The sequence below is a fragment of the Bos indicus genome, chromosome 1 (genome assembly GCF_029378745.1).
Source record: "Bos indicus isolate NIAB-ARS_2022 breed Sahiwal x Tharparkar chromosome 1, NIAB-ARS_B.indTharparkar_mat_pri_1.0, whole genome shotgun sequence".
NCBI lineage: Eukaryota > Metazoa > Chordata > Mammalia > Artiodactyla > Bovidae > Bos > Bos indicus.
In genome coordinates, this window is record NC_091760.1 from 25672948 (window position 1) to 25695294 (window position 22347).

Genomic DNA, 22347 nt, shown 5'->3' on the forward strand with positions numbered 1-22347 from the left:
CAGCAACTATTTAGGAAAAACATGTTATGATTTTAACAGTATTATACCATATTGGAAACCATAGCATATAATTTTTACCCTTGTGTTTAGTAATAGATATAAATTGTCAGTCATATGATTTGAAGTGAACCACATGTTTAAGAGGTCCAACTATCAAATGGATCAGAAATCATCTGTCTTCCTATCTATTGGTTTGATCTTTAAAAGCCTTTAATAAGATTTAGTTTACTGGTCTTTACATCATAATGGTAGAAGTTAAGGCATAGAGCTCTGTGAATATTAAATGACATGATGCCCATGGATGGTTTGACACACCTTCTGGCCCTTAATAAGCACTCAATTGATTTTAATTATTGTTATTGTATTAAACAGTTTTCAACTCAGCAAGTCTTTCAAATAAGCAAATGATGAAAGAATGTACATTTCAAATATGCTTTAGAAAATACTGGAATTTCATCAGTAAAAATATTAAATAACAAAAAAAAATTATACCTGATTGTAAGATACAAAGGTCATAATCTTTATTGTTATGAAATAAGAAGCTTATTCACTCAGGCACAAAATTATACCTAAAGAAAGAGCTGGAGTGTGCCTGTAACTGCCTTGTCACACATTAATGCATGCAACTGCTTCATGACTGTCTCCATGTTCATGTCTGCCATAGAAAGTCATATTTTCCTGTAAAAACAGCTTTGAACATGATATGATTAACCTTTAGGGTCCCCCATCTTGTGTCTCCAAGCCCACCGCATGCTCAGCGCAGGCTTCCTGCTCACGTTTGCCATCTGATTTCCATATCACCCACTCACTCACACCAGCAGGCATTAGCATAACAGAGCTGTAGCGTGACTTTGATTGAAGCCAGCTTGGGCTGAATGTAGTATCAAAGCATAATTTAGCAGAAATCAAATCTAATTTGCTGTGTATTGTATTTAAATTCTCTAAAACACAGTTTTGGGTGAACAGTACCAGACCTCTCATCTTAATTGACCTTTTTATATTTGGATCTACTCTTCTGGAAATCCCCCTATGCACTTTTTGCATGGAGATATTCTTTTAAACCTGTGCATGTGTACTTGAACATTGAATTGTCCCACTGTTTGCTTCATTCCCTTTCTTGTTGCTGCTGAAGCAGTAAGGTATAATTGCTTATAACAGATTAAACAAGTAGGTAGTTACATCATAGTTACATGAGATTTGTCTAATGCTTTGGGTTGTAGAAAAGATCTAAATATGTATTTTATAGTCTTCTGTCTTAGAAATATATAAAAGAATTGCCATTTTTATAACCAGCATATTCTTCTGGAATTTATAACTCTAACTCTTTAATTCATATTTGGGTTTAAATGTGTGTTTTGAATTGTCAGCTTGAGGACCTAATTTTTTTTTTTTTTTAATATCTAATGAGAGCCGTCATAGAAAATCCATTCTGTGGAGAGTGCACATTGTGCTATTGTGCTTGATAAAATGCCACCTCTCTGCCTCTTCCCTCCCGTTGGTGCCATCAGCCAAGTATTGTCTTTTCAAATCATTTTCAGTGCTACCTGGCAGAAATACTGAAACGGTGATGTGTTATCAGTAGAATTATTGATGCAGTTTTTCATTTTTAAAACCTCAAAAAGGGACTTTCTGGCAGTCCAGTGGATAAGGATTCACCTTCCAATGTAGCGGGTACGGGTTCGATCTTTGGTTGGAGAGCTGAAATCCCACTTGGCTTGTAGCCCAAAAAACCAAGCATTAAAAAAAAAGAAAACAGTAACAATATTGAAACAGATTCAGTAAAGATTTTTTAAATGGTCCACATCAAAAAAAAAAAAAATCTAAAAAAAAAAAACCCTCAAAAATAAATTCCTTCATCTGATATCCCTTCACAAAATATTACAATATAGATCTTGGGCAGAGGAAGAGTCTACAGAAGTAAAAGTGATTGATGTAATTTGTTCCAGTGGCTCAACTTCTGATGACAATAAGAAAGGCTATACATTTTCAGAGGCTTGAATACTTTTAAAATCTTTTGCTTTGTTAAATGCTTTTATATCTTCAATTTTAAATTTTAAAAATGAAAATGTGAATCTAGTTTCAAAGAGATTAGTGTGGTTTTAGTTTGAGTGACAAGAAGCAATTTGATTCATTAGAAATACAATGTATTTATAATTTGGAATAAAAAGACAAAATAAACAATTATCACATGAAAGGATATTTCATAGCATGAATAACACAAATGCTGATAGCAATTTTCATTAGTAGTCTTTTAAAATGCAGCACTGGGTAAAAACTCGAGAAACTTTTGATTTCCTGGTCTTTTAGATTATGTCAACAGTGGGAAATATTGTAGAATTTCCTTATCCTTTAAGAGTTCTTACAAAATATTATATTTAATTGCTACTATAAATATAGCAATTATCAAGTGGATTTTCTGTTCCAACTGCCTGAGAGTTTTCAGTTTCATGTCTCCCTTTTCTCTTTTAGGAAGAACATTCTTTCTAATACTGTTGCTAAATCTTTCTTACATAAACATCTTTGAACAGATCTCCATACTTCCTAGGGCAAAATTTAAGCTCCTTTAGAATAAATTATCACACCCTACCTTTATCACTTCTGCCTCTCTTTGTCCCAAGTGACTGGAATCCTTTCCATTTCCTGAACTCTTACTTGTGCTTCAAAACACAATTCAGATGTAGCCATCTCCCAACATCTTTTCTCTTCTTTCCTTAGCATTACTTTGTCTACTGTGTTCTCTTCCAATCTTTTCTCCCCAATGTCCTCTGCATTCTTCTGTTATTCAAATCATGCTCTGTGGTATTTGCTTTTATTTGTTTATTTAATTGGAAGTCTCTGCCATAGGCTATGAACAGTTTTTTATTTTGTTTTCTGTCTCCTACATCAAGCAGACTATCTCATAGTTTGTAGATAATACATTTTGAAGGAGTAAATAGATGAATCATATATTTTCCAAAACGTGGATAGATAGATGTGGTTATTTGCCAATCCTTATTTTAGGGGTAATATTTTAGCAGCTGTGTTAAAACTGTAGGATCTAGATTCCAAAAGTATTTTGAAAAATCATTCATCCACGCAAAGGTTTTTGAAAGCTTGAAAAATCAAATGCTAGAAGTCTGTAGTTAAATAATTAAAGTACAGATAGTAATTTTACTGAGATAGATGGATGATAGATAAACAGAGTATCAATTCAGTTCAGTTCAGTTCAGTCGCTCAGTCGTGTCCAACTATTTATGACCCCATGAATCGCAGAACACCAGGCCTCCCTGTCCATCACCAACTCCCGGAGTTCACTCAAACTCACATCCATCGAGTCGGTGATGCCATCTAGCCATCTCATCCTCTGTCGTCCCCTTCTCCTCCTGCCCCCAATCCCTCCCAGCATCAGAGTCTTTTCCAATGAGTCAACTCTTCACATGAGGTTCCCAAAGTACTAGAGTTTCAGCTTTAGCATCATTCCTTCCAAAGAACACTCAGGACTGATCTCCTTGAGGATGGACTGGGTTGGATCTCTTTGCAGTCCAAGGGACTCTCAAGAGTCTTCTCCAGCACCACAGTTCAAAAGCATCAGTTCTTTAGCACTCAGCTTTCTTAATAGTCCAACTCTCACATCCATACATGACTACTGGAAAAAATATAGCTTTAACTAGACGGACCTTTGTTGGCAAAGTAATATGCTGTCTAGGATGGTCGTAGCTTGTCTTCCAAGGAGCAAGCATCTTTTAATTTCATGGCTGCAGTCACTATATGCAGTGATTTTGGAGCCCCCCAAAAAATAAAGTCTGTCCCTGTTTCCGTTGTTTCCCCAGATTCTATTTGCCATGAAGTGATGGGACTCGATGCCATGATCTTAGTTTTTTGAGTTTAAGCCAACTTTTTCACTTTCCTCTTTCACTTTGATCAAGAGGCTCTTTAGTTCTTCTTTGCTTTCTTTCATAAGGGTGGTATCATCTGCATATCTGAGGTTCTTGATATTTCTACCGGCATTCTTGATTCCAGCTTCTGCTTCATCCAGCCCGGCATTTCACATGATGTACTCTGCATATAAGTTAAATAAGCAGGGTGACAATATACAGCCTTGACATACTCCTTTCCCTGTTTGGAACCAGTCTGTTGTTTCGTGTCCAGTTCTGACTGTTTATTCTTGATCTTCATACAGATTTCACAGGAGGCAAGTCAGGTGGTCTGGTATTTCCATTTCTTGAAGAATTTTGCATAGTCTGTTGTGATCCACACAGTCAAAGGCTTTGGCATAGTCAATAAAGCAGAAGCAAATGATTTTCTGGAACTCTCTTGCTTTTTCGATGATCCAGCAGATGTCGGCATTTGATCTCTGGTTCCTCTGCCTTTCTAAATCCAGCTTGAACATCTGGAAGTTCTAAATTCTTACTGTTATTTTACTAGCTAGTTATGAGAGTCAGTTTAGATTATTTCTTGTCCAAAGCAATGCAAATGAACTAATAAGCTGAATATGTGACTTTTATCAAAGACTAAATTTTACTATACTTACTTTTATATTTATGATGAGATACAAGCTAAGTTACTCAGTACTTCTTACTTACTTAATGTCCATTTTGGAAGTAAACTTTTTTCGTGAATTACTAAAAGAAGTAAGAAAATATACATTGATCTTTTAATTTTTCTTAATGTATATAATTTTTCTTTAGATATTACAGATTATAGAGACCAATCTTAATATTTTTGGTGTATCTGGTGGTTTCACATCTTTATTGAGACATGGACACTACAGTGTTTTAAGAGTCATTCCTAAAGTAATTTTGTAACATTGATTTAAACTATCACTCTTATTAGAAAACATAGAGAACAAAAATCAATGATACTGCTGATTCAGTGGAATTGTGTAGAAATAACAAGATTGTAAGAAGCAAGTAATCTCCTGAAAATACAGGGCATCATAAACCACGTTCTGTTCAAATAGATCTATAAATCTGGGTTCTCCATCCTATAAGCTGAGCCTTCTGTTATCTGTATTTGTAGAAGAAAATTTCACTTAGTAGATTTATTCCTTCAGTCCCTAATGTATGTGTTGAGTGTGTTGAATTAGGAGGCAGTGCAATAGAAAACCGAAAAATAAGCCACTACAAGTCTTGGTAAATTTTTTGGCGGGGGGCGGGGTGGGGGAGCGGGGAGGGGCGAAAGAAATTGCTGCTGCTGTTTCTATGCTAGTCTTCTTGTAAGGATGAGTAATTGGGTGGATGTTGGAGGCTACCCTACACTGACTCCACTCTTGGACTGCAGTTATGTAATCTTAAAGAACGGGAGGAATTCTGGGTAAAGGACTTTACTGAATGGTGCTATTGTTGAAATTCTTCAGAGTTCAAATATTAGGATTGTAGCCATGTACACCGGGTTCTAAAAATTAGAGTTCATTGTAGTTTTTTTCTTGGTCTTCAGTTTTCTAGTATTAAGCAAGTAGTTATACTGGAAACAAATGATTAGAAAAGTCATGGAATAAACCTGATGTTTTCTCCTCATCAGGAGCGAGTTTTGCTATGAAGATGATGTCCTTGTGAAAACTCTCTGTTACATACTGTCCTGTTTTTCACTTTCTTCTTTCTCTCTACAATTACCCCAAATTTAAACCTGAACTTTCTTAGCTTTTTTACCCCGTCCCTATATTTTCTAATGGAGTTACTGGTACCTTGGTCTCAGTGGTTTTGCCTGTACCATTTTACTGGTCTTCCAATTAAACAACCTGCTTTATTGACTAATCTGTCTCCTTCACAAACTATAGACTACATTCATTAAAGGGGTAAAGATTCCAAAATTTTTTCTCTGCATTTATCACTGCTTAGCTTAAAAACAGCCAGAATAAAATCCTCAGTTTGGTTTCTCAGGCCTTTCTAAGACTGAGAAGACGGGCCTGATACAAATCAATTTTTTGTACCAAATGATGTTTATACAGTAGGGACTCTCCATTCCTCCTGCATTACTATGTATATTAGATATGTTTTTGCTTCTTATGCTTTGCTCAGTTAGCTCCTTTCTTTAGAATGTGTTCATCTCTCCACTTCTCTAAATACCACCCTTTCCTCCAAGTCTCCATAATATCCACCCCCTGCATAAAGCCTTTCACAGCTACCATAACACAAAGGGATCCCTTCTTCCTGAAGTCCTGTGACCCTTATGATTTATACTAAAATTTAAGTGCTTCTCTGCTCTGAGAGTACCTCTGTCATTGTTCTTACTACAGTCTTACAGAACTGTTGTTTTAATTTTGTTGTTGTTTTCATCATGATCATGTTTTGTATTTTCTATTAGAGTGTAAGTACCTTCATGGCTGCAATGTAGATGCTTTTTATCTATGTATCTTTAGTGCCCACTTGTTGTTCAGTCACTCAGTCATGTCCATCTCTGTGACCCCTTGGACTGCAGTATGCCAGGTTTCCCTGTCCTTCACTGTCTCTCAGGGATTGCTCATACTCATGTCCATTGAGTCAGTGATGCCATCCAACCATCTCGTCCTCTGTCATACCCTTCTCCACCTGCCTTCAATCTTTGCCAGCATCAAGGTCTTTTCCAATGAAACCATCTTCACATCAGGTGGCCAAAGTATTGGAGCTTCAGTTTTAGCATCAGTCCTTCTAGTGAATATCAGGACTGATTTCCTTTAGGATTGATTTCTTTGATCTCCTTGCAGTCCAAGGGACACTCAAGAGTCTTCTCCAACACCACAGTTCAAAAGCATCAATTCTTCAGCGCTCAGCCTTCTTTATGGTCCAACTCTCACATCCATACATGACTACTGGAAAAACCATAGCTTTGACTAGACATAACTTTGTTGGCAAAGTAATGTCTCTGCTTTTTAATATGCGGTCTAGGTTGGTCATAGCTTTTCATCCAAGAAGCAAGTGTCTTTTAATTTCGTGGCTGCAGTCACCATCTGCAGTGATTCTGGAGCCCAAGAAAATAGTCTGTCATTGTTTCCATTGTTTCCCCTTCTATTTGCCATGAAGTGATGGGACCAGATGCCATGATCTTAGTTTTTTGAATGTTCAGTTTTAAGCCCGTTTTTCACTCTCCTCTTTCACCTTCATTTAAAGGCTCTCTAATTCCTTTTTGCTTTCTGCCATGAGGATGGTGTCATCTGCATACCTGAGGTTATTGATATGTCAATATTTTGAATACTTTTCAGTTTCTAGTGCCCAGTAGAGGAACATAATAATTGCCAAATGCTTATTAATCTAAGTGAAATGAATTAGTCAACCACTCTCATGTGTTTTTGTATATTGTTAGTTATCTCTGTATGTAATTCCCATACCTTCAATTTGATGTTTTCAGCACTTCAGCTCCTCAAATCTAGAATATAAGCACTCTAAGCATTTGAGAATATCATATTCTATGCCTTCTGGTATCCCTGTGCACAATGTCTTGCAAATATTGTAAGAGCAATTCATGTTTGTCAAAAGATTGATGCCACAGGAAGTAGATATTTGAGTAATGCAATGACTTTTTTTCAGTCTTCATTCAAAACACAAAACCATGTGAGGATACCATGTTTATTTATTAAAAACTTTAGATTACCATTAAAAATCTACTTTTTCTTTGCAAGTGTATGGACTGCAAGATTTGCAATGTACATTTAAAGTGTGTCTACTAATACATTTACTTCTTTCCTCACATTTGATAGAGTGCTCTTTTTTTTCCCATTGTATTTTGAGAAATACTTAAAAATAAATCAACATCTGTAGCCTCGGTCTCACACTGAGCAGTCCGCCTCGTACCAGATTTTCCCTTTGATGTATTTTTCTTTGTCAACAGTTTATATTTACACACTTTCTTTCCTTTTAAATTATAGCTCCTCCACAGTTTGTGGTTAGGCCAAGAGATCAGATTGTTGCTCAAGGTCGAACAGTGACATTTCCCTGTGAAACTAAAGGAAACCCACAGCCAGCAGTTTTTTGGCAAAAAGAAGGCAGCCAGGTGAGTGCAAGCTTTGACTGCTTTTCTGAAATCTCTGAACTCCCCCGTCTCTGGTGGTCCTCAAAGTCTGTCTTGCCTTTCTTGTTTTCAATGTTGAATGTATTTTATTTCTAAAAAAGAGACCAGTTGATTCTAAAAATAAGAAAGAATCAGATGTTTTATTTTTTTAGTGTTAATTTTTGAGTGTTTTTGAGTGTTAATTTTTAAAATTTTTTTTGAGTGTTAATTTAAAAAAATTTTTATTATACGTAGTAGAGATACAATACAGTGTGACTAAATTACCTGAAAAAGTCTAACCTGCAGCTGTTTAAAATCTCTTAACAGAAGGATAAGTTTGCTTTCTTGCATTGAACAAGAAATTTGCTTTCTTAATTTAGTTAGTGTATCTATAAAGCACTTAGAACATCCTGGGTACATGTAAACATTCAAAAATATTTCTGTTATTAATTAGTCTAGAAACCAGTTTCAGCCCCCTTTCATAAACAGATAGTATAAATACCTTTCCTTTATCATTAATTTAAACATGCTTCCATTTAAGAGTAGTAGAAATATTTTCTTCCATCACCCCTCTGGATTCCCTCATAGTGGAATTAGACAGGAAATAATACATTAAATAGCAGAAAAAAGCAATACCTGTCTGATCTTTGCTGTGTCCTGATTTGTCCTCTCGGGCCCTCTCTGGGCAGCATGATCTCTCAGACTCTGCTAGAAGCAAATTGAATTGAATGTACCACTTTTCTCATTTAGAACTTGGTCCAGGCTTAGGCAAGCTCAAGCCTCTAGGTTCTGAAGCAATGAGTGGAACTTCCCCTTAAACCAGAATAGAAATTGAGTTCTTTGTCTAAGAATTTAATCTGTTCGTTCCCAAGGGAATTCTAGGGAACTCCTTAGAGATATTTTCGTTCTAGACTCTCCAGAGCCGCGTAGGTCTTAGGAATGGACCCACTGGTGTTGCTCCTTAGCACCCTCTGTTGTTACTCCAAGTTTTAGATGAATTTCCTGGACAAATAGAAAACGATGACTAAAAGACTCAAGCAGTCTAAAAACTTTGCCAGAGATAGAAAACGCTTTAGACAAAATTAAGAGAACCTGTTGATCAAAACTCACATAAGACCGTCTTGGAGGAGGTTCCTCTCAGGAGGTCCCCATCAGCCATTGTCATTTTTCGTTCTTCCAGATTCCCATACAGCTCACTCCACGCCAGCAGTTTTAGCCTCTCAGTATGGATGGGCAACTTATATTTCTCCCTTTCTGCAGTGCTTTGTGTTGGACTCACTTCCCCCATAATTTGTGGGATGTAAAGACGGTGGTAGGAAGGATAAGGTAAAGTTCTGGCCACTGCCTCATCCCACATCAGGATGGTTCCAAGAATTAATTGCCATTATTTTTTATCAGTTAGTAATGATACAATTGGGCTCCCCTGACAGCTCAGTCCGTAAAGAATCTGCCTGCAATGCAGGAGACCCCGGTTCAATTCCTGGTTGGGAAGACCCGCTGGAGAAGGAATAGGCTACCCATTCCAGTATTCTTGGACTTCCCTCGTGGCTCAACTGGTAAAGAATCGGCCTGTAATGAGGGAAACCTGGGTTCAATCTCTGGGTTGGGAAGATCCCCTGGAAAAGGGAAAGGCTACCCACTCCAGTATTCTGGCCTGGAGAATTCCGTGGACTGTACAGTTCATGGGGTTGCAAAGAGTTGGACACTACTGAGCGACTTTCAACTTTCACTTTCACTTTCAGTGATACAATTGGGCTTCCCTGGTGGCTCAGATGGTAAAGAATCTTCCTGCAATGTGGGAGACCCGAATTCAATCCCTGAGTTGGGAAGATCTCCTGGAAAAGGGAATGGCTACCCACTCCACCAGTATTCTTGGCTGGAGAATTCCATGAACTGAGGAGCCTGGCAGGCTACAGTCCATGGGGTCACAAAGAGTTGGCCATAACTGAGCAACTAACACACTCACAACTTTACAATAGATTTCTCCTCTTAGAGTTCCTTGATTCTTAAAAATCACTTTCGGATTAAAACATCCCAAACTCTAAAGTGAGTGTAAAGCAACATGATACACTTATAACACACTTGAATATGTACACACACACATACACACAGACATATACCCTGAAAAAAGGAAAGAATTCTAAAGGCATTTCCCTCCTTATGATTTTATAATCTTTGTAGCACAGCTTAACTTTACTGAGGCTTAGTTTTTAATCCAAAATATGAAGATAAGGTATCTTAATTCACATAAGTTTTGAAGATTATGTGATTGTTTATATGTCAAAGTGCTTTACACATTTTGAAGATTAGAAATTGGAAAAATGCAGAATGCACCTGCCTTGCCTTGTTCTTGGCTGAAGTGGCGAGTTTATTATGTTCTGCTCAGGCCGGGCTGCTTGGGCTCCCTCTGCCTAGGTACAGAGGCTCAGTACCACTCTGGTCGCCACTGTCCCTACACCCACCCCGTGCCTGAGAAGACTGGGAGCCTTGAACCTGGAGAGACCTGAGTTTCTACTTCATGCCTGTATCCCCTTCCCCTCACCCACTCTGGGGGCTGTGGGGTCCACAGAAGTTACTCCCTCAAGCCACTGATAGTGAATATATATTCATGAGCATATTATTTATAAATGATGCAAATATAATGATCTCAAGCCATTTGATTGTTGCACATTCACACTTTAAATCATGTAGTGAGTCAAATCTCATTGTATCTATTATCATGTAGATTCAGCTTTTTTGTGTGTAAATTACAGGCCCTCAAATGCTCCAGTTTTATGCACACTATTGCATAAAATGTGTATTGGTCTTGTGGCCCAACAAACATGATATTTAAATATGCTACACTGTGTTTTAATTTTTTATACAAGTAATGATCAAATAGCATTAAAATATTTCTTTTGCTATTATTTGACAAAGTGGCATGTATTAATTCCAGAGATATTAATCTCTGGGAAAAAGAGATTTGATTTGATTATAATCTTAGATCTGGTTTTCTTCACCTATCTCCCTCACATCAGAGAGAGGGTTTGGGAAGGGAGGAAGGGGATAGAGAGGGGGAGAGAAAGGAGATTGTGAATGAGAACAGAAGAGAAATGCTTGAGCAAATTGTAAATTTTCAAATCATGAATTAGAACATTAGGAAAAATAAATTGGTCTTACTGTCCGCAGTATCCAATTTTTACAGTGATCTATGACTATACATCAGTAGAGAGAGTTAAGAGCCTGGACTTAATGGTCCATATTCCTCAATATGTGCTGATAATGCCAATTAGCACTAATAGGATACCCAGGCACCTCAAGCAAGAGGAGCTCTGTAGAATTCCTGGTTTTTGCTTGTAATCCATTTCCTTTTGCCTATGTCTTACAAGCAGGGAATAAAGATGATGGGTTAACCTCAATCATATGCCATTTTCCATGTCAACGAATCATTTAGAAGGTGGACTGATAATACATTGTAAAGGAAGAGATCCCGGAGAGAATTAAGCCCATCTGATGTATTAGTGCTATGTAAATTAGTATTCTAATGGCTAATTGTAGGAAAGTGCAGACTTTGAGTTATTGTATCATTTTCAAGTGGCTTTAAAATTTAGACCCTTCTCCTTCAGATGGTTTATTTCACTAATATATTTGAACTCCACAGGAGAATTAGCTTCTTCTCAAATTATGCTTTATGTGTTTGAAAAAGTCTAGCCTTATATATTAATAGTAAATAATACAAATTTTATGGGAGGGCAATAGCCTTTTGAAATTATATTCCTGACATGCTAGCAAATACCACTTCTTTTTGAAAGGGTTTAATAACATGGTAATGTTTATGTAAAGTGGGCTTATAGTGTCACACTCGAATCTAATAAAGTGGACATCCATCAAGTTGCAATAAAGAGAAGAGCTTCTAATTAAAGTAGGACATCGTTCGCAGGATTAAAGTCATTTAGTGTAATTGAAAAGTGTTAATACCCTATTTTATCCTCTTCCATTGGTATTCCTTCAAGGGTAAAAACATTTTAAGGTGAAAATGTGTCTTATGCCTTTAATTGAATGTTATTACCTCCTGATTGTAACGTATTGGAACTGTTTAATTACAAACCTGGAAAATTAATTACTATATGGAGAAACAGATCCCAGAGGGTTATAATGTTCTTTTTTTGGTAAGTAAATACAACATAAAAATTGATACATCCTTATTTATAATCCAACTTGGAAGCATGTCTCAATATGATTTATTATACCCAAATGTTTTTCTTAATTGAACCACAATAAAGCAGCATAGGTCATCCAAGTTAACATTACTACTTTCTTATAAGAACTTTTACAAATGTGTGATTTAGCTGTTTGTCATAATACAAGATATATAGTAAACTAGAGAACTTTTTATTTTTAAAAAGAGTAATGTTAAAAAATTCTTTAGCATCACATGCCTGCTTCAGAAACATCCCGCATCTTCCTTACATTTTCAGTGGTTTGGTTAATCTTGCTTAGATGGTAGCATTTATTAGCATTTATACCTAGCTCCTTTCAAAGCTGTTACAACCTGCAGAATTCTTACAGCAGAAGTAGATTCAGCTGTCTGTCTGTCAGTCTCAGTCACATTTTTGAACACCTTTAGAAGAAATTCAGTGAATTACATCAAATAGCTAAAAAGATCAACAGAATATGCAGTTTATAAATCACATACATAGTCAGTGTTACATTCCAGATTCTCACAGTGTATTAAGTGTTGAGTCAGGTAAGTGTTATTATGCCCATTTTACAGACGGGGAAACCGTGTTTCAAAAATATTCGGTAACTCACAGAAAGTCAGGGAGGAAATAAACGGTCCGAATAAAGACCTAGATTTTTTAGATGATTGTTCCTTCAGCGAGGGCATGAAATTTCCCGATGAAACTCACTCTGTGACATCTAAACATTTCAGCACTGTATTTTTAAATCTATGTATTTTCTTTTTGTCAACCACATTTCTCTAATTGCAATAGCTGTTGATTATAACTTTCCTAATGAGTGAGAAGAGAATATTGATAAAATTGTGTTTGTTTCCACAGAACCTGCTCTTCCCAAACCAACCCCAACAGCCCAACAGTAGGTGTTCTGTGTCACCAACTGGGGACCTTACCATTACCAACATTCAGCGTTCGGACGCGGGTTACTACATCTGTCAGGCCCTCACCGTGGCAGGAAGTATTTTAGCAAAAGCTCAGCTGGAAGTGACTGATGGTGCGATATTATTAGATTTGTTTTCTGAAAATAATTATCTTTATTTCAAAGGATGAAATTTTCTGATTTCTTAAATCATTAAAATGAATGCTTATCTTGTAAGTTTGAATCTAGATAAAATGACATTTTTCGTGGTTTCTAATTCTCCCTGATCTATTTATACTATTTATTTTCCCCAGGAAGAACATCCAAAACAATCTATTTTATTCTAAAAACTATAGCAATGCATTATTTTAGTGAAATAGAAATAGGCACGCCATCTGTATACCTAATCTTATGCTGACATGATTACTTTAAAGAATAGTGATAATTTTATTTTACTAGAGGAGAAAAGATACCGTCTTTATTATCAGGAAACAGAGATGACTTTTTAAGTTAGCTAATCACATCATCCTACCCCACCCCAAATTGTGATGGCTCTGAACATTTTTTTACAACTTGTTGGAATTTTAATTTCTACATTGATTTTTACTTAAGTAAGCAATCACAAAGTCAAGATTGTTTTGCAAGAAGGTTGTGTCAAGGTTACAGAGTTATTGATTTTAACAGTAAAGAAATCTAACTTCAAGACCTAAACATACACACACACATACACACACGTAACTTATTATAAATAACTCTGACTCTAAATATTAACTTGCTGATGATATATTGGCTGATGACTTCACAACCCTGAATATTTATTGGAAGGACTGATGCTGAAGCTGAAACTCCAATACTTTGGCCATCTGATGCAAAGAACTGACTCATTGGAAAAGACCCTGATTCTAGGAAAGATTGAAGAGAAAAGAGAAGAGGGCAGCAGAGGATAAGAAGGTTCGGTAGCATCACCAACTTAATGGACAAGAATTTGAGCAAACTCTGGGAGATAGTGAAGGATAGTGAAGCCTGGCGTGTTGCCGTCCATGAGGTCATAAAGACTTGGATCTGATGTAGCAGCTAAATGGCAACACCAATCCTATGATTTTTTTAAATTATACTTTCACTAAGTTAAACTAATCAAATACCTTGCAAGCTATGAATTGGAGGAGGAAATGGCAACCCGTTCTAGTGCTCTTGCCTGGAGAATTCCAAGGACAAGAGGAGCCTGGCGAGTTACAGTCCATGGGATCAGAGTCAGACACGACTGTTGACTAACTTTAAGCTATGAATGGATGCCAGAACTATTTTTTATTTGCATGTGTGTATTACACATCTTAACTGAAGCACCTAATTCATAGTGAAAGTTAAAAAATATATCTTCATGATCTGATTGTTTTTTTGCAAGGTCTTTTTTGTGACAGTTGACATATAGGGAGTTTTAGATATTTTGTGAACCTCTGAGCATGAATTTAATCCATATTCTTGTATATTTTAGATTAACAATTCTCTCTTGCTGTATTATATTTGTGAGGTGTCTAATTCCCCCTCCCTTCTTTCTTCGCCCTGGATGCTGGCATCTGAGATCCAAGAGCTTGGGCTGTGACCTCTCTGATTCTCTTCTTTCTCTGCTGAGCTTTCATACAATTCAAATTTACATGTAGATTAAAAGGTCACTTAAAATTAATAGAAAGGCAATATTTTTTAATGTCTGTCCATGCAATTGCCTGATTCAGCACCATGTCAGGAATGGGAATAAATAGAACAGACAAACATTAGCTGCGGGGATATTGAGTCATTAACAGTCACACCTGCTGATATGGCAGAGATTTACTGCTATGGAACTGAAAGATGTCAGGTTCATGGGTAACAGTGCCAAGAAATTCTTCCTTTAGATGGGTAAGTTTGACCCTTCAAATATCCATATTTCTTAAAAAAATAAAATATATTTATTAGTATTTTTAAGTTCCTATGTTTCCTACTAGAATAAATATATTAATGATTATATTAATAAAATATTATTTTAATATATAATCAATATTTATAAATATTTTATATAGCTATAAATAATATATAAATATATAATTAATATTTATAGTTTATTTGTTTTTCTTCTACTAGGAAAAATGTCTAGAAACATATACTTGGAAAATAAGATATTTTGGCAAGACTTTTTTTCTATGCTACTATATAACACTCCAAATATAATGCTTAAGAGCTCTACTGTAATCTAGCTGCTCATGCTATTTTAAAAGAGGCAGGCTTGTAAATGTTTTTAAATGAAGAAGTTGTTATGCAGAAGGCAAACCATATTTGTAGAAAACAAAATTGATATAGAAGAGCCAGTTGATGTGACTGCTGTGGATCATGAAACAAGTAGATATTCAAAATTATGCCTGATATAATGAAAAGGAAGGGCTTTCCAGGTGACTCAGTAATAAAGGATCTGCCTGTCAATGCAACAGATATGGGTTTGATCCCTGGGTTGGGAAGATCCCCTGGAGGAGGAAATGACAGCCCACTTCAGTATCCTTGTCTGGAAAATCCAATGGACAAAGGAGCCTGGCAGGCTGCAGTCCATGGAGTCACAGAGTCAGACATGACTTAGCGACTAAAGAACAATGAAACGGAAAGTTTGTTTTGAGAAATTATGTTTGTTGGTGACACAATATTTCAAATTGGTAGTAATTATAGCTTTGTTTCTGTGGTCAGACTTCAAATGAGTGATAAGGAAATTGGATGACTTTTTGTTGGTCTGGAGCATAGCTGCTTTACACTGTGTCAGTTTCCGCTGTAGAGCAGCATCAGCAATATGTATATGTATATCCCCTCTTTTTTGGATTTCCTTCCCATTGAGGTCACCACAGAGCATGGAGTAGAGTTCTCTGTGCTATACAGTAGGTTCTCATTAGATACCTATTTTATACATAGTATCGTAGTGTATATATGTCAGTCCCAATCTCCCAGTTCATCCCATCCCACCCTGAATTGAAATGGCTCTAAACATTTTGTTACAGCTTGTTTGAATTTTAATTTCTGCTTTGATTTCTACTTGAATAAGCAATCACAAAGGCAAATCATTTTGCAAGAACGTTGCATGTAGGTTACACAGTTGTTGATTTTGACATTAAAGAAATCTAACTTTGAGATCTAAACACACACACACAGCCCTTATGATATATAACTCTGTCTCTAAATATTAACTTGCTGATGACATATTAGCTGATGACTTCTGCCTTTATTCATAGTTTTGAATTATTCAGATTAGTTAACAGTTTAATAATATGTATGCCATCATCTTCATTTTGAACATGTTGTTTGGTATGATCTAGGGTGATTTAGAGCCAAATGAAGTTCCAGTGTAGAATGAAAACATATGTCTGTTCAGAAAAACAAGCAAAGCATCTATAGCAATGTTTTCTGTTATTACATTTTTGTACTTACTTTCTTGGAAATATTTTTAACTCAAGTGTTCACATGAGAGGAGATGATTAATGGTGATGAAAGGTGCTGTTGAGTGATAATTTTACTGATGTATAGATAGAGCTAAGATGTTTTAATACACTTGAATTTCAAAATATCCCTTTAAAATACCTTCTCATTAATTTGTTAACTCTATTCTTCATTTCTTTTCTTCTCCCCTTTTTTCTCTCAGAAAAGTAGAAAATTGCAATGAGAGTTGGGAGTAGAGCCAATAAAATCTATAAGGACTAGAGAGAAGAAATGTATTTATATATTATATTGACAACAGATGTCGCAATGATCTTGTATGAATGGTTTACTGAGGATTTATAATGCATAGTTAGAAAAAACCATGCAACTGTTCACAGGTCACTGGAAGCCCTAAATGTTCATTTAACCTCCGACCTTAGTGTCATGGAAACTTGTGGTCATCTTTCACCCATAACATCCTTGAAACTGAAAGTTCTTCCTGGCCAGGAGATTTTCAATTACTTTATTGATCAAATCCATTTACAAGACAATGAGCTACTCATTTGGGCAGTAAAAAAAAGAGAAAAAGAAACTAATCAGATGTCCTTTGCCTATATCTAATGATTTCACGGATATGACAGTAAAAGCAACTTACAAGTTGCCTGAATTCTATATATTTATTTCATTTGATGCAAAGAAGTAACATTATATAAAATTTAATAAATAGCTTAATTTCTGTTAATACTGACCCATTTATCTCACTGAATTTTAAAAATCATAATGTTTAGAGAATTAGCCTTCCATTTTTGACTTATAAATAAAATAAATTCCATGAAGCTTTCTACTTGAATAACTATTTGCACAGTTATTGCCAGATATGTCAGAATTGGTATAATATTACACTTTCATGCTCGCTCTCATTTAATTTACTTCTGAAATGAAAAATTTGAACAAGAAAATCAGTGAACTAAACAGTTCTAATTTTTATTTGTGACGACTACACAGAGAATACTGTTTTCCTTAGGTTTTTACAAGATTTTCTATATATACACACATTTTAATACATATTTGGATGTAGTAGGTGTAGGTTGACTTTAAGTCCACTCTGTTTTAACATGCCAGGACACATATATCATAACCTCTTTTTTAAATCAAAATTGGTTGGCTTTCTCATGGTAGGCTCTGAAAGGGCTATTTTAATATTTTTCCCTAAAACTGTAAAGTCTAGCAATAAAAATGCATCTAGACTGAAAAATAAACAAACATATAAACTTGTATTTGTAGAAGCTGGTAGACAAAGGAAATTAGAGCATTAATAAGCAAAATTACTTTTTTTGGTTATGTACATTATAATACAAGATGACTTTTTTGAGAAAAGACACTCTTCACAGTTGCTTAACAGTAATTCAAATTCACTATTTTTTCTTTCTGTGGAAGTTATGTATGTATTTAAATATTATATACATATAGTAAAAATATAATAAAGAGCAAATATATATAATTAAGCAAAACCTATGCAAAGTTTATAAAACTTTCTCTTCAGAAATCTTTCCTTGGACCTGGATATAAATTTCAATATGCCATGGTTTTCTAATGAGTTGTAGATAAAAACTTGCCTCTAATTGATTCCATATTTTCATCACACATTTAAATATTACTGTATATTTTGATATGCTTCCTAAATCATTATATAATACTTCTAAAGGTCCTGATGATACTGCTAACAAATCAACATTTGATTTAAAAAGCACAGTGACCTAAGTTCACTTAGGAATTTTGTAAATTATGGAAATTCAAGTAAATTATGGAAAATTTACTTGAATACAGGAATTGATATATATGTAAATGCAAATTTTTCATGAAAGTCCTATTTTTGTCTTGTCATATATATATTCTTAACTAGATTATTTTTTTGCTGAATTGTGCAAACTAATTAAATTATATCACCCAAATTATATTACCATAATTTAGAGCAACGAAGCAATTTTGGAAATAAAGTATTTATAGTCTAATGTATTATCATGAAAAATATTATATCTATATAAATAAAACGTAAGTGGTACTATGAAGGTAAATTGGCCATTTTATGAATGATTGTCATAAGCTCTCCACATTTTCATTTTCATTTTAATATGATTAACTCTTTCAATAATACTAAACATTTCTAAGATGTCAGAGCTCATCTTATCATCATCTTAGTTACAGGTAAGTCAGAGTAAATAGTAAATAATAATATGACTTCGGTAAAATATGTACAGATATATGTGTAGTATGTTTAGATGATAAATTTATACTGGGTATAGAATATACAGAAAAAAGTATAAGTAATATGTATGACTTTGGGGCTTTAATCTTACTTTTGCTATGACTACTGATGATATAAAAATTTCTAAATTTCATAAAAGTTAAAATATTCTGAAAATGTCTTTGTGTTTTAGTTTTGACAGATAGACCTCCACCTATAATTCTACAAGGCCCAGCCAACCAGACGTTAGCAGTAGATGGCACAGCATTACTGAAATGTAAAGCTACTGGTGACCCTCTTCCTGTAATTAGCTGGTTAAAGGAGGGATTTACTTTTCTGGGTAGAGATCCAAGAGCAACTATACAAGAACAAGGAACCTTACAGATTAAGAACTTAAGGGTAAGTAATGTTGAGTTTGTATTTGGATCTTCCTCTCAACATAAGTATGTATATCCCTAGGGAATCACTCCATTGGGAAATTAAATCTTACATGCCTGTATCATCGCTGTACATTTGATTATAGACCATGTTATTTCTTATTTTACAAATGACAAACTGAAATCAGAGGGAAGTTCTAAATGAAATTAGAAGGAAGTGCATTGTCCTTACATTAATCATAAGTTCATAACAGACCTAAAAACTTTCTATTCTTCATTCAACCCCATATGTATGTGATCAATGAAACTAAAAAGGTTAAGCACATAAAGTTAATGATAGTAATGGTATATTTAAAATAGTTTGAAAAAAATAAAATAATTTGAAAGTGACAGATGTGTCTGTTCTACTCTCATGAACAAGGGAATTTCTAAGGAAATGAGGATAAAGCAGTTCAGGCAAATACTTTATGCGGAGAATAAGAAAGAGATGAGACTGGTGAGGACACAGGAAGCAGGTTTGGCTAGTTCATAAAAAATCTTATAGTTTAGGCAAAGTTGCTGTGCAGTTTAGATTTAAATCTGTGGATAGCAGCAAGCCATTGCTGATCTTTTGGTGGAAAATGATAGACAATGATCGTTCCTGCCAACTTACCAAATTAGACTTGTTTTCGGAGCTACTCAAAATAAAGTTTATTTCTGAATATTGTATTAGCTATCTACTATGTGTAACAGTATTAGCAAATGCCTAGAGGCTTGAAGCAATGCATGTTTATGAGTTATAGCTTCTCTTAGTTAGGAACCTGGGCATGATTTATCAAGGCCTTCTACTCTAGGGTCTCGGAAAGCTTTTGTCAGGTTTGTAGTCTCGTCTGAAAATTGACTGCGGGTTGGTTTGCTTTCAGACAAAATGGTTCTTAGCATTCAGTTCCTAATGGCTTTTGAACTGGTGACCTCAGCTTCTTGCTTCTTGTTAACTGAAGGTTGCTTGTGGTTCCTTACCATGTGGATATCCCCAATAGTTGCTTCCTCAAAATCAACAAGGAAGACAGTCTTTTAGCAAACAGGATTACTACTCTATATAACAGTCACAAATGTGACATCTTGTCACCCATGCTGTATTCTGTTGGCCAGGAGTAAGTCAATAGGTCCCTTATACATTTGAGGTGAGTCAATACCAGAAGGATGTTGTCATGGGGACCACCTGCCCTATGCAAGTATATTCAATTCATTCAACCAAATATAGAAAGCCTCCCTTCCATATAGCAAGTACTGTGCTAAAGCTCAAGGCTATGTCAGAATCGTCATAAGACTGGGAATGAGGGCCTGACTTAGGGTGGTTGATGTGATAGTACATGAAGAAAAATTGATCGAAAATGATTCAGTGAAAAAACAGTTGGTAGAATCTGGTATCTAGGTATAAATTGGGAACCAAGGTGATTAAAAAAGAAACAAACAAAATGATGTTGAATTTTCCCATTCAGAAGCCAGAGGAATAAGGTAAAATAGTTACTACATGTATTATCAAATGATCACCACAGGCAATATTTTTTACAATGTGAAGTATTTGAAATCACATGTTTATCAGATGTGTCAAATACAGATACCTAACAAAAAGGAAGAATAATTGTTTTTTAATGTGCAGATGCACAGACACAAATCTTTAACTTGTTATTAAAGTGAATGTGTATAATTTTTATTTCAATTTTGAGACAGGCATTGCTCTAAGTAGACAAAATCCTGTCAAGTTTTATTTGAAAAAAAATTATATAGGTTTTTCACCTTTGTTTATTATAAATTAATTGTAAACCTTCCTTCGATAAAATGGGAGTCATTTAAAAATTAATCCCAACTTTCCTTGAGTAAACAATTTAACCACCTTCTTTGAGCCAAGGGCAGAATTTTTTGGGCCACAGATGATAATGCATTTCCACTCTATTAAAGGGTGTATTTGAACAGTCAAGACCCTCAGTCGTGCTTAAAAGTAGTAATTAAAGGTGGGTGCTTGATGATGTCAAAGAAACTTTGAGCCTTCTGTCAGGCTCCTAAGTAGTCTTTCATAGATGCCTACGTCTGGGGGCTTGTCTTCAGCCAACTACACAAGGAGAAAAGTAGGTGAGAGTACCAGCACATTGTCTCTTTTTTAAAACACTTGGTTAAAAATAAAAGGAGAAGGATAGGAAAGATGCAAACCACTCATGACCAGAAAATATATTACTTAAAGTTAAGGAATAAAAATGAATGTGTTATTGATGATGGTGAAATAAGACTGAGCTTTACTAATGATATTTAGGATTTTCATATCACTTCTGATAAAATTTCATAATGAAAATGTTATTTTTCTGTAAGATGACTGTCTTTAACGGGAAGTAAAATGTTTTACAGTACTTCACTAAAACAGTCAAAAGAAGGTTTCTGTAGGTCATATTTCTTTGTGTCTCACTTTCTTTTTCAGCACTTAATGCAAAGGGGGAAAAATTGTGTGATGAACACTGTATACTTATGGTCCAGCTAATTGGTAACTGAATCTGTTTCTTTTGAGAACTAGAATATTCTAATACTCATTAAAACCTACCTACCACAGCTAATGTCAAACTCGTATCTCCACATAATGACAAGGAGATGCAGTTAAGAAGCATTACCTACCTATTCTTCTTTTAGCATTTGCACATAATAACAAGTGCTACATTTTAGTTCAACTGCTATAATAAAATGCAAATTCTTTACTCTTTCACAGACCGTATTCAAATGAACATCCCATTAAAATCCAACCTCAACTCATTATATTTAGTTTGTGAGTGATACTTCTTAAATGCAAAGATTTCTAATGACTATAATGCGTGCATAGCCACATTTGAAAAAATGGCTTTTTCTATAATGGCTATCCCCCATCATTCATCGGCATAATAGAAGACAATTGTACAGAGATATTATAGCAAAGAATGACATGCCAGAGCAATTTGAAACTTAAGTTAAAATACACAATGACATTTAAAATCAATTAAAATGGTGGAACCACAGTAACATCTAGGCACTAATGATTTACCCAAGAATCAATTGTGGAAGGTTGAGTCATCACTTACATTTTGAACCCAGCAGATACTATATTCCATGAACTCGTATTTTATCAACAAGTAGACTCATGTTCATCATGAAATTTTACTTCTATATCTTCTGCTTTGCCTTACTTTGATGATCCGTTTCTCTTCCCAGTCTCAGTTTTCCTTCACGCCTAAACTATTGTGAATGAATTGTGTTTGTAATGTCAGCCCATGGGGCTCCACC

General features: G+C 35.1%; 1 protein-coding gene across 17 annotated transcripts in view; it reads left to right on the plus strand.

The window, feature by feature from the left end:
* Positions 1-22347, plus strand: part of ROBO2 (roundabout guidance receptor 2) — a 1473778-nt gene that overhangs the window by 1343760 nt on the left and 107671 nt on the right. For all 17 annotated transcript variants that reach the window (XM_070789313.1, XM_070789256.1, XM_070789396.1 and 14 more), the window contains 3 exons: positions 7820-7944; positions 12981-13152; positions 18882-19087. In XM_070789313.1, coding sequence (XP_070645414.1) covers positions 7820-7944; positions 12981-13152; positions 18882-19087 — 503 coding nt within the window. The remainder of the gene's footprint in view (positions 1-7819; positions 7945-12980; positions 13153-18881; positions 19088-22347) is intronic.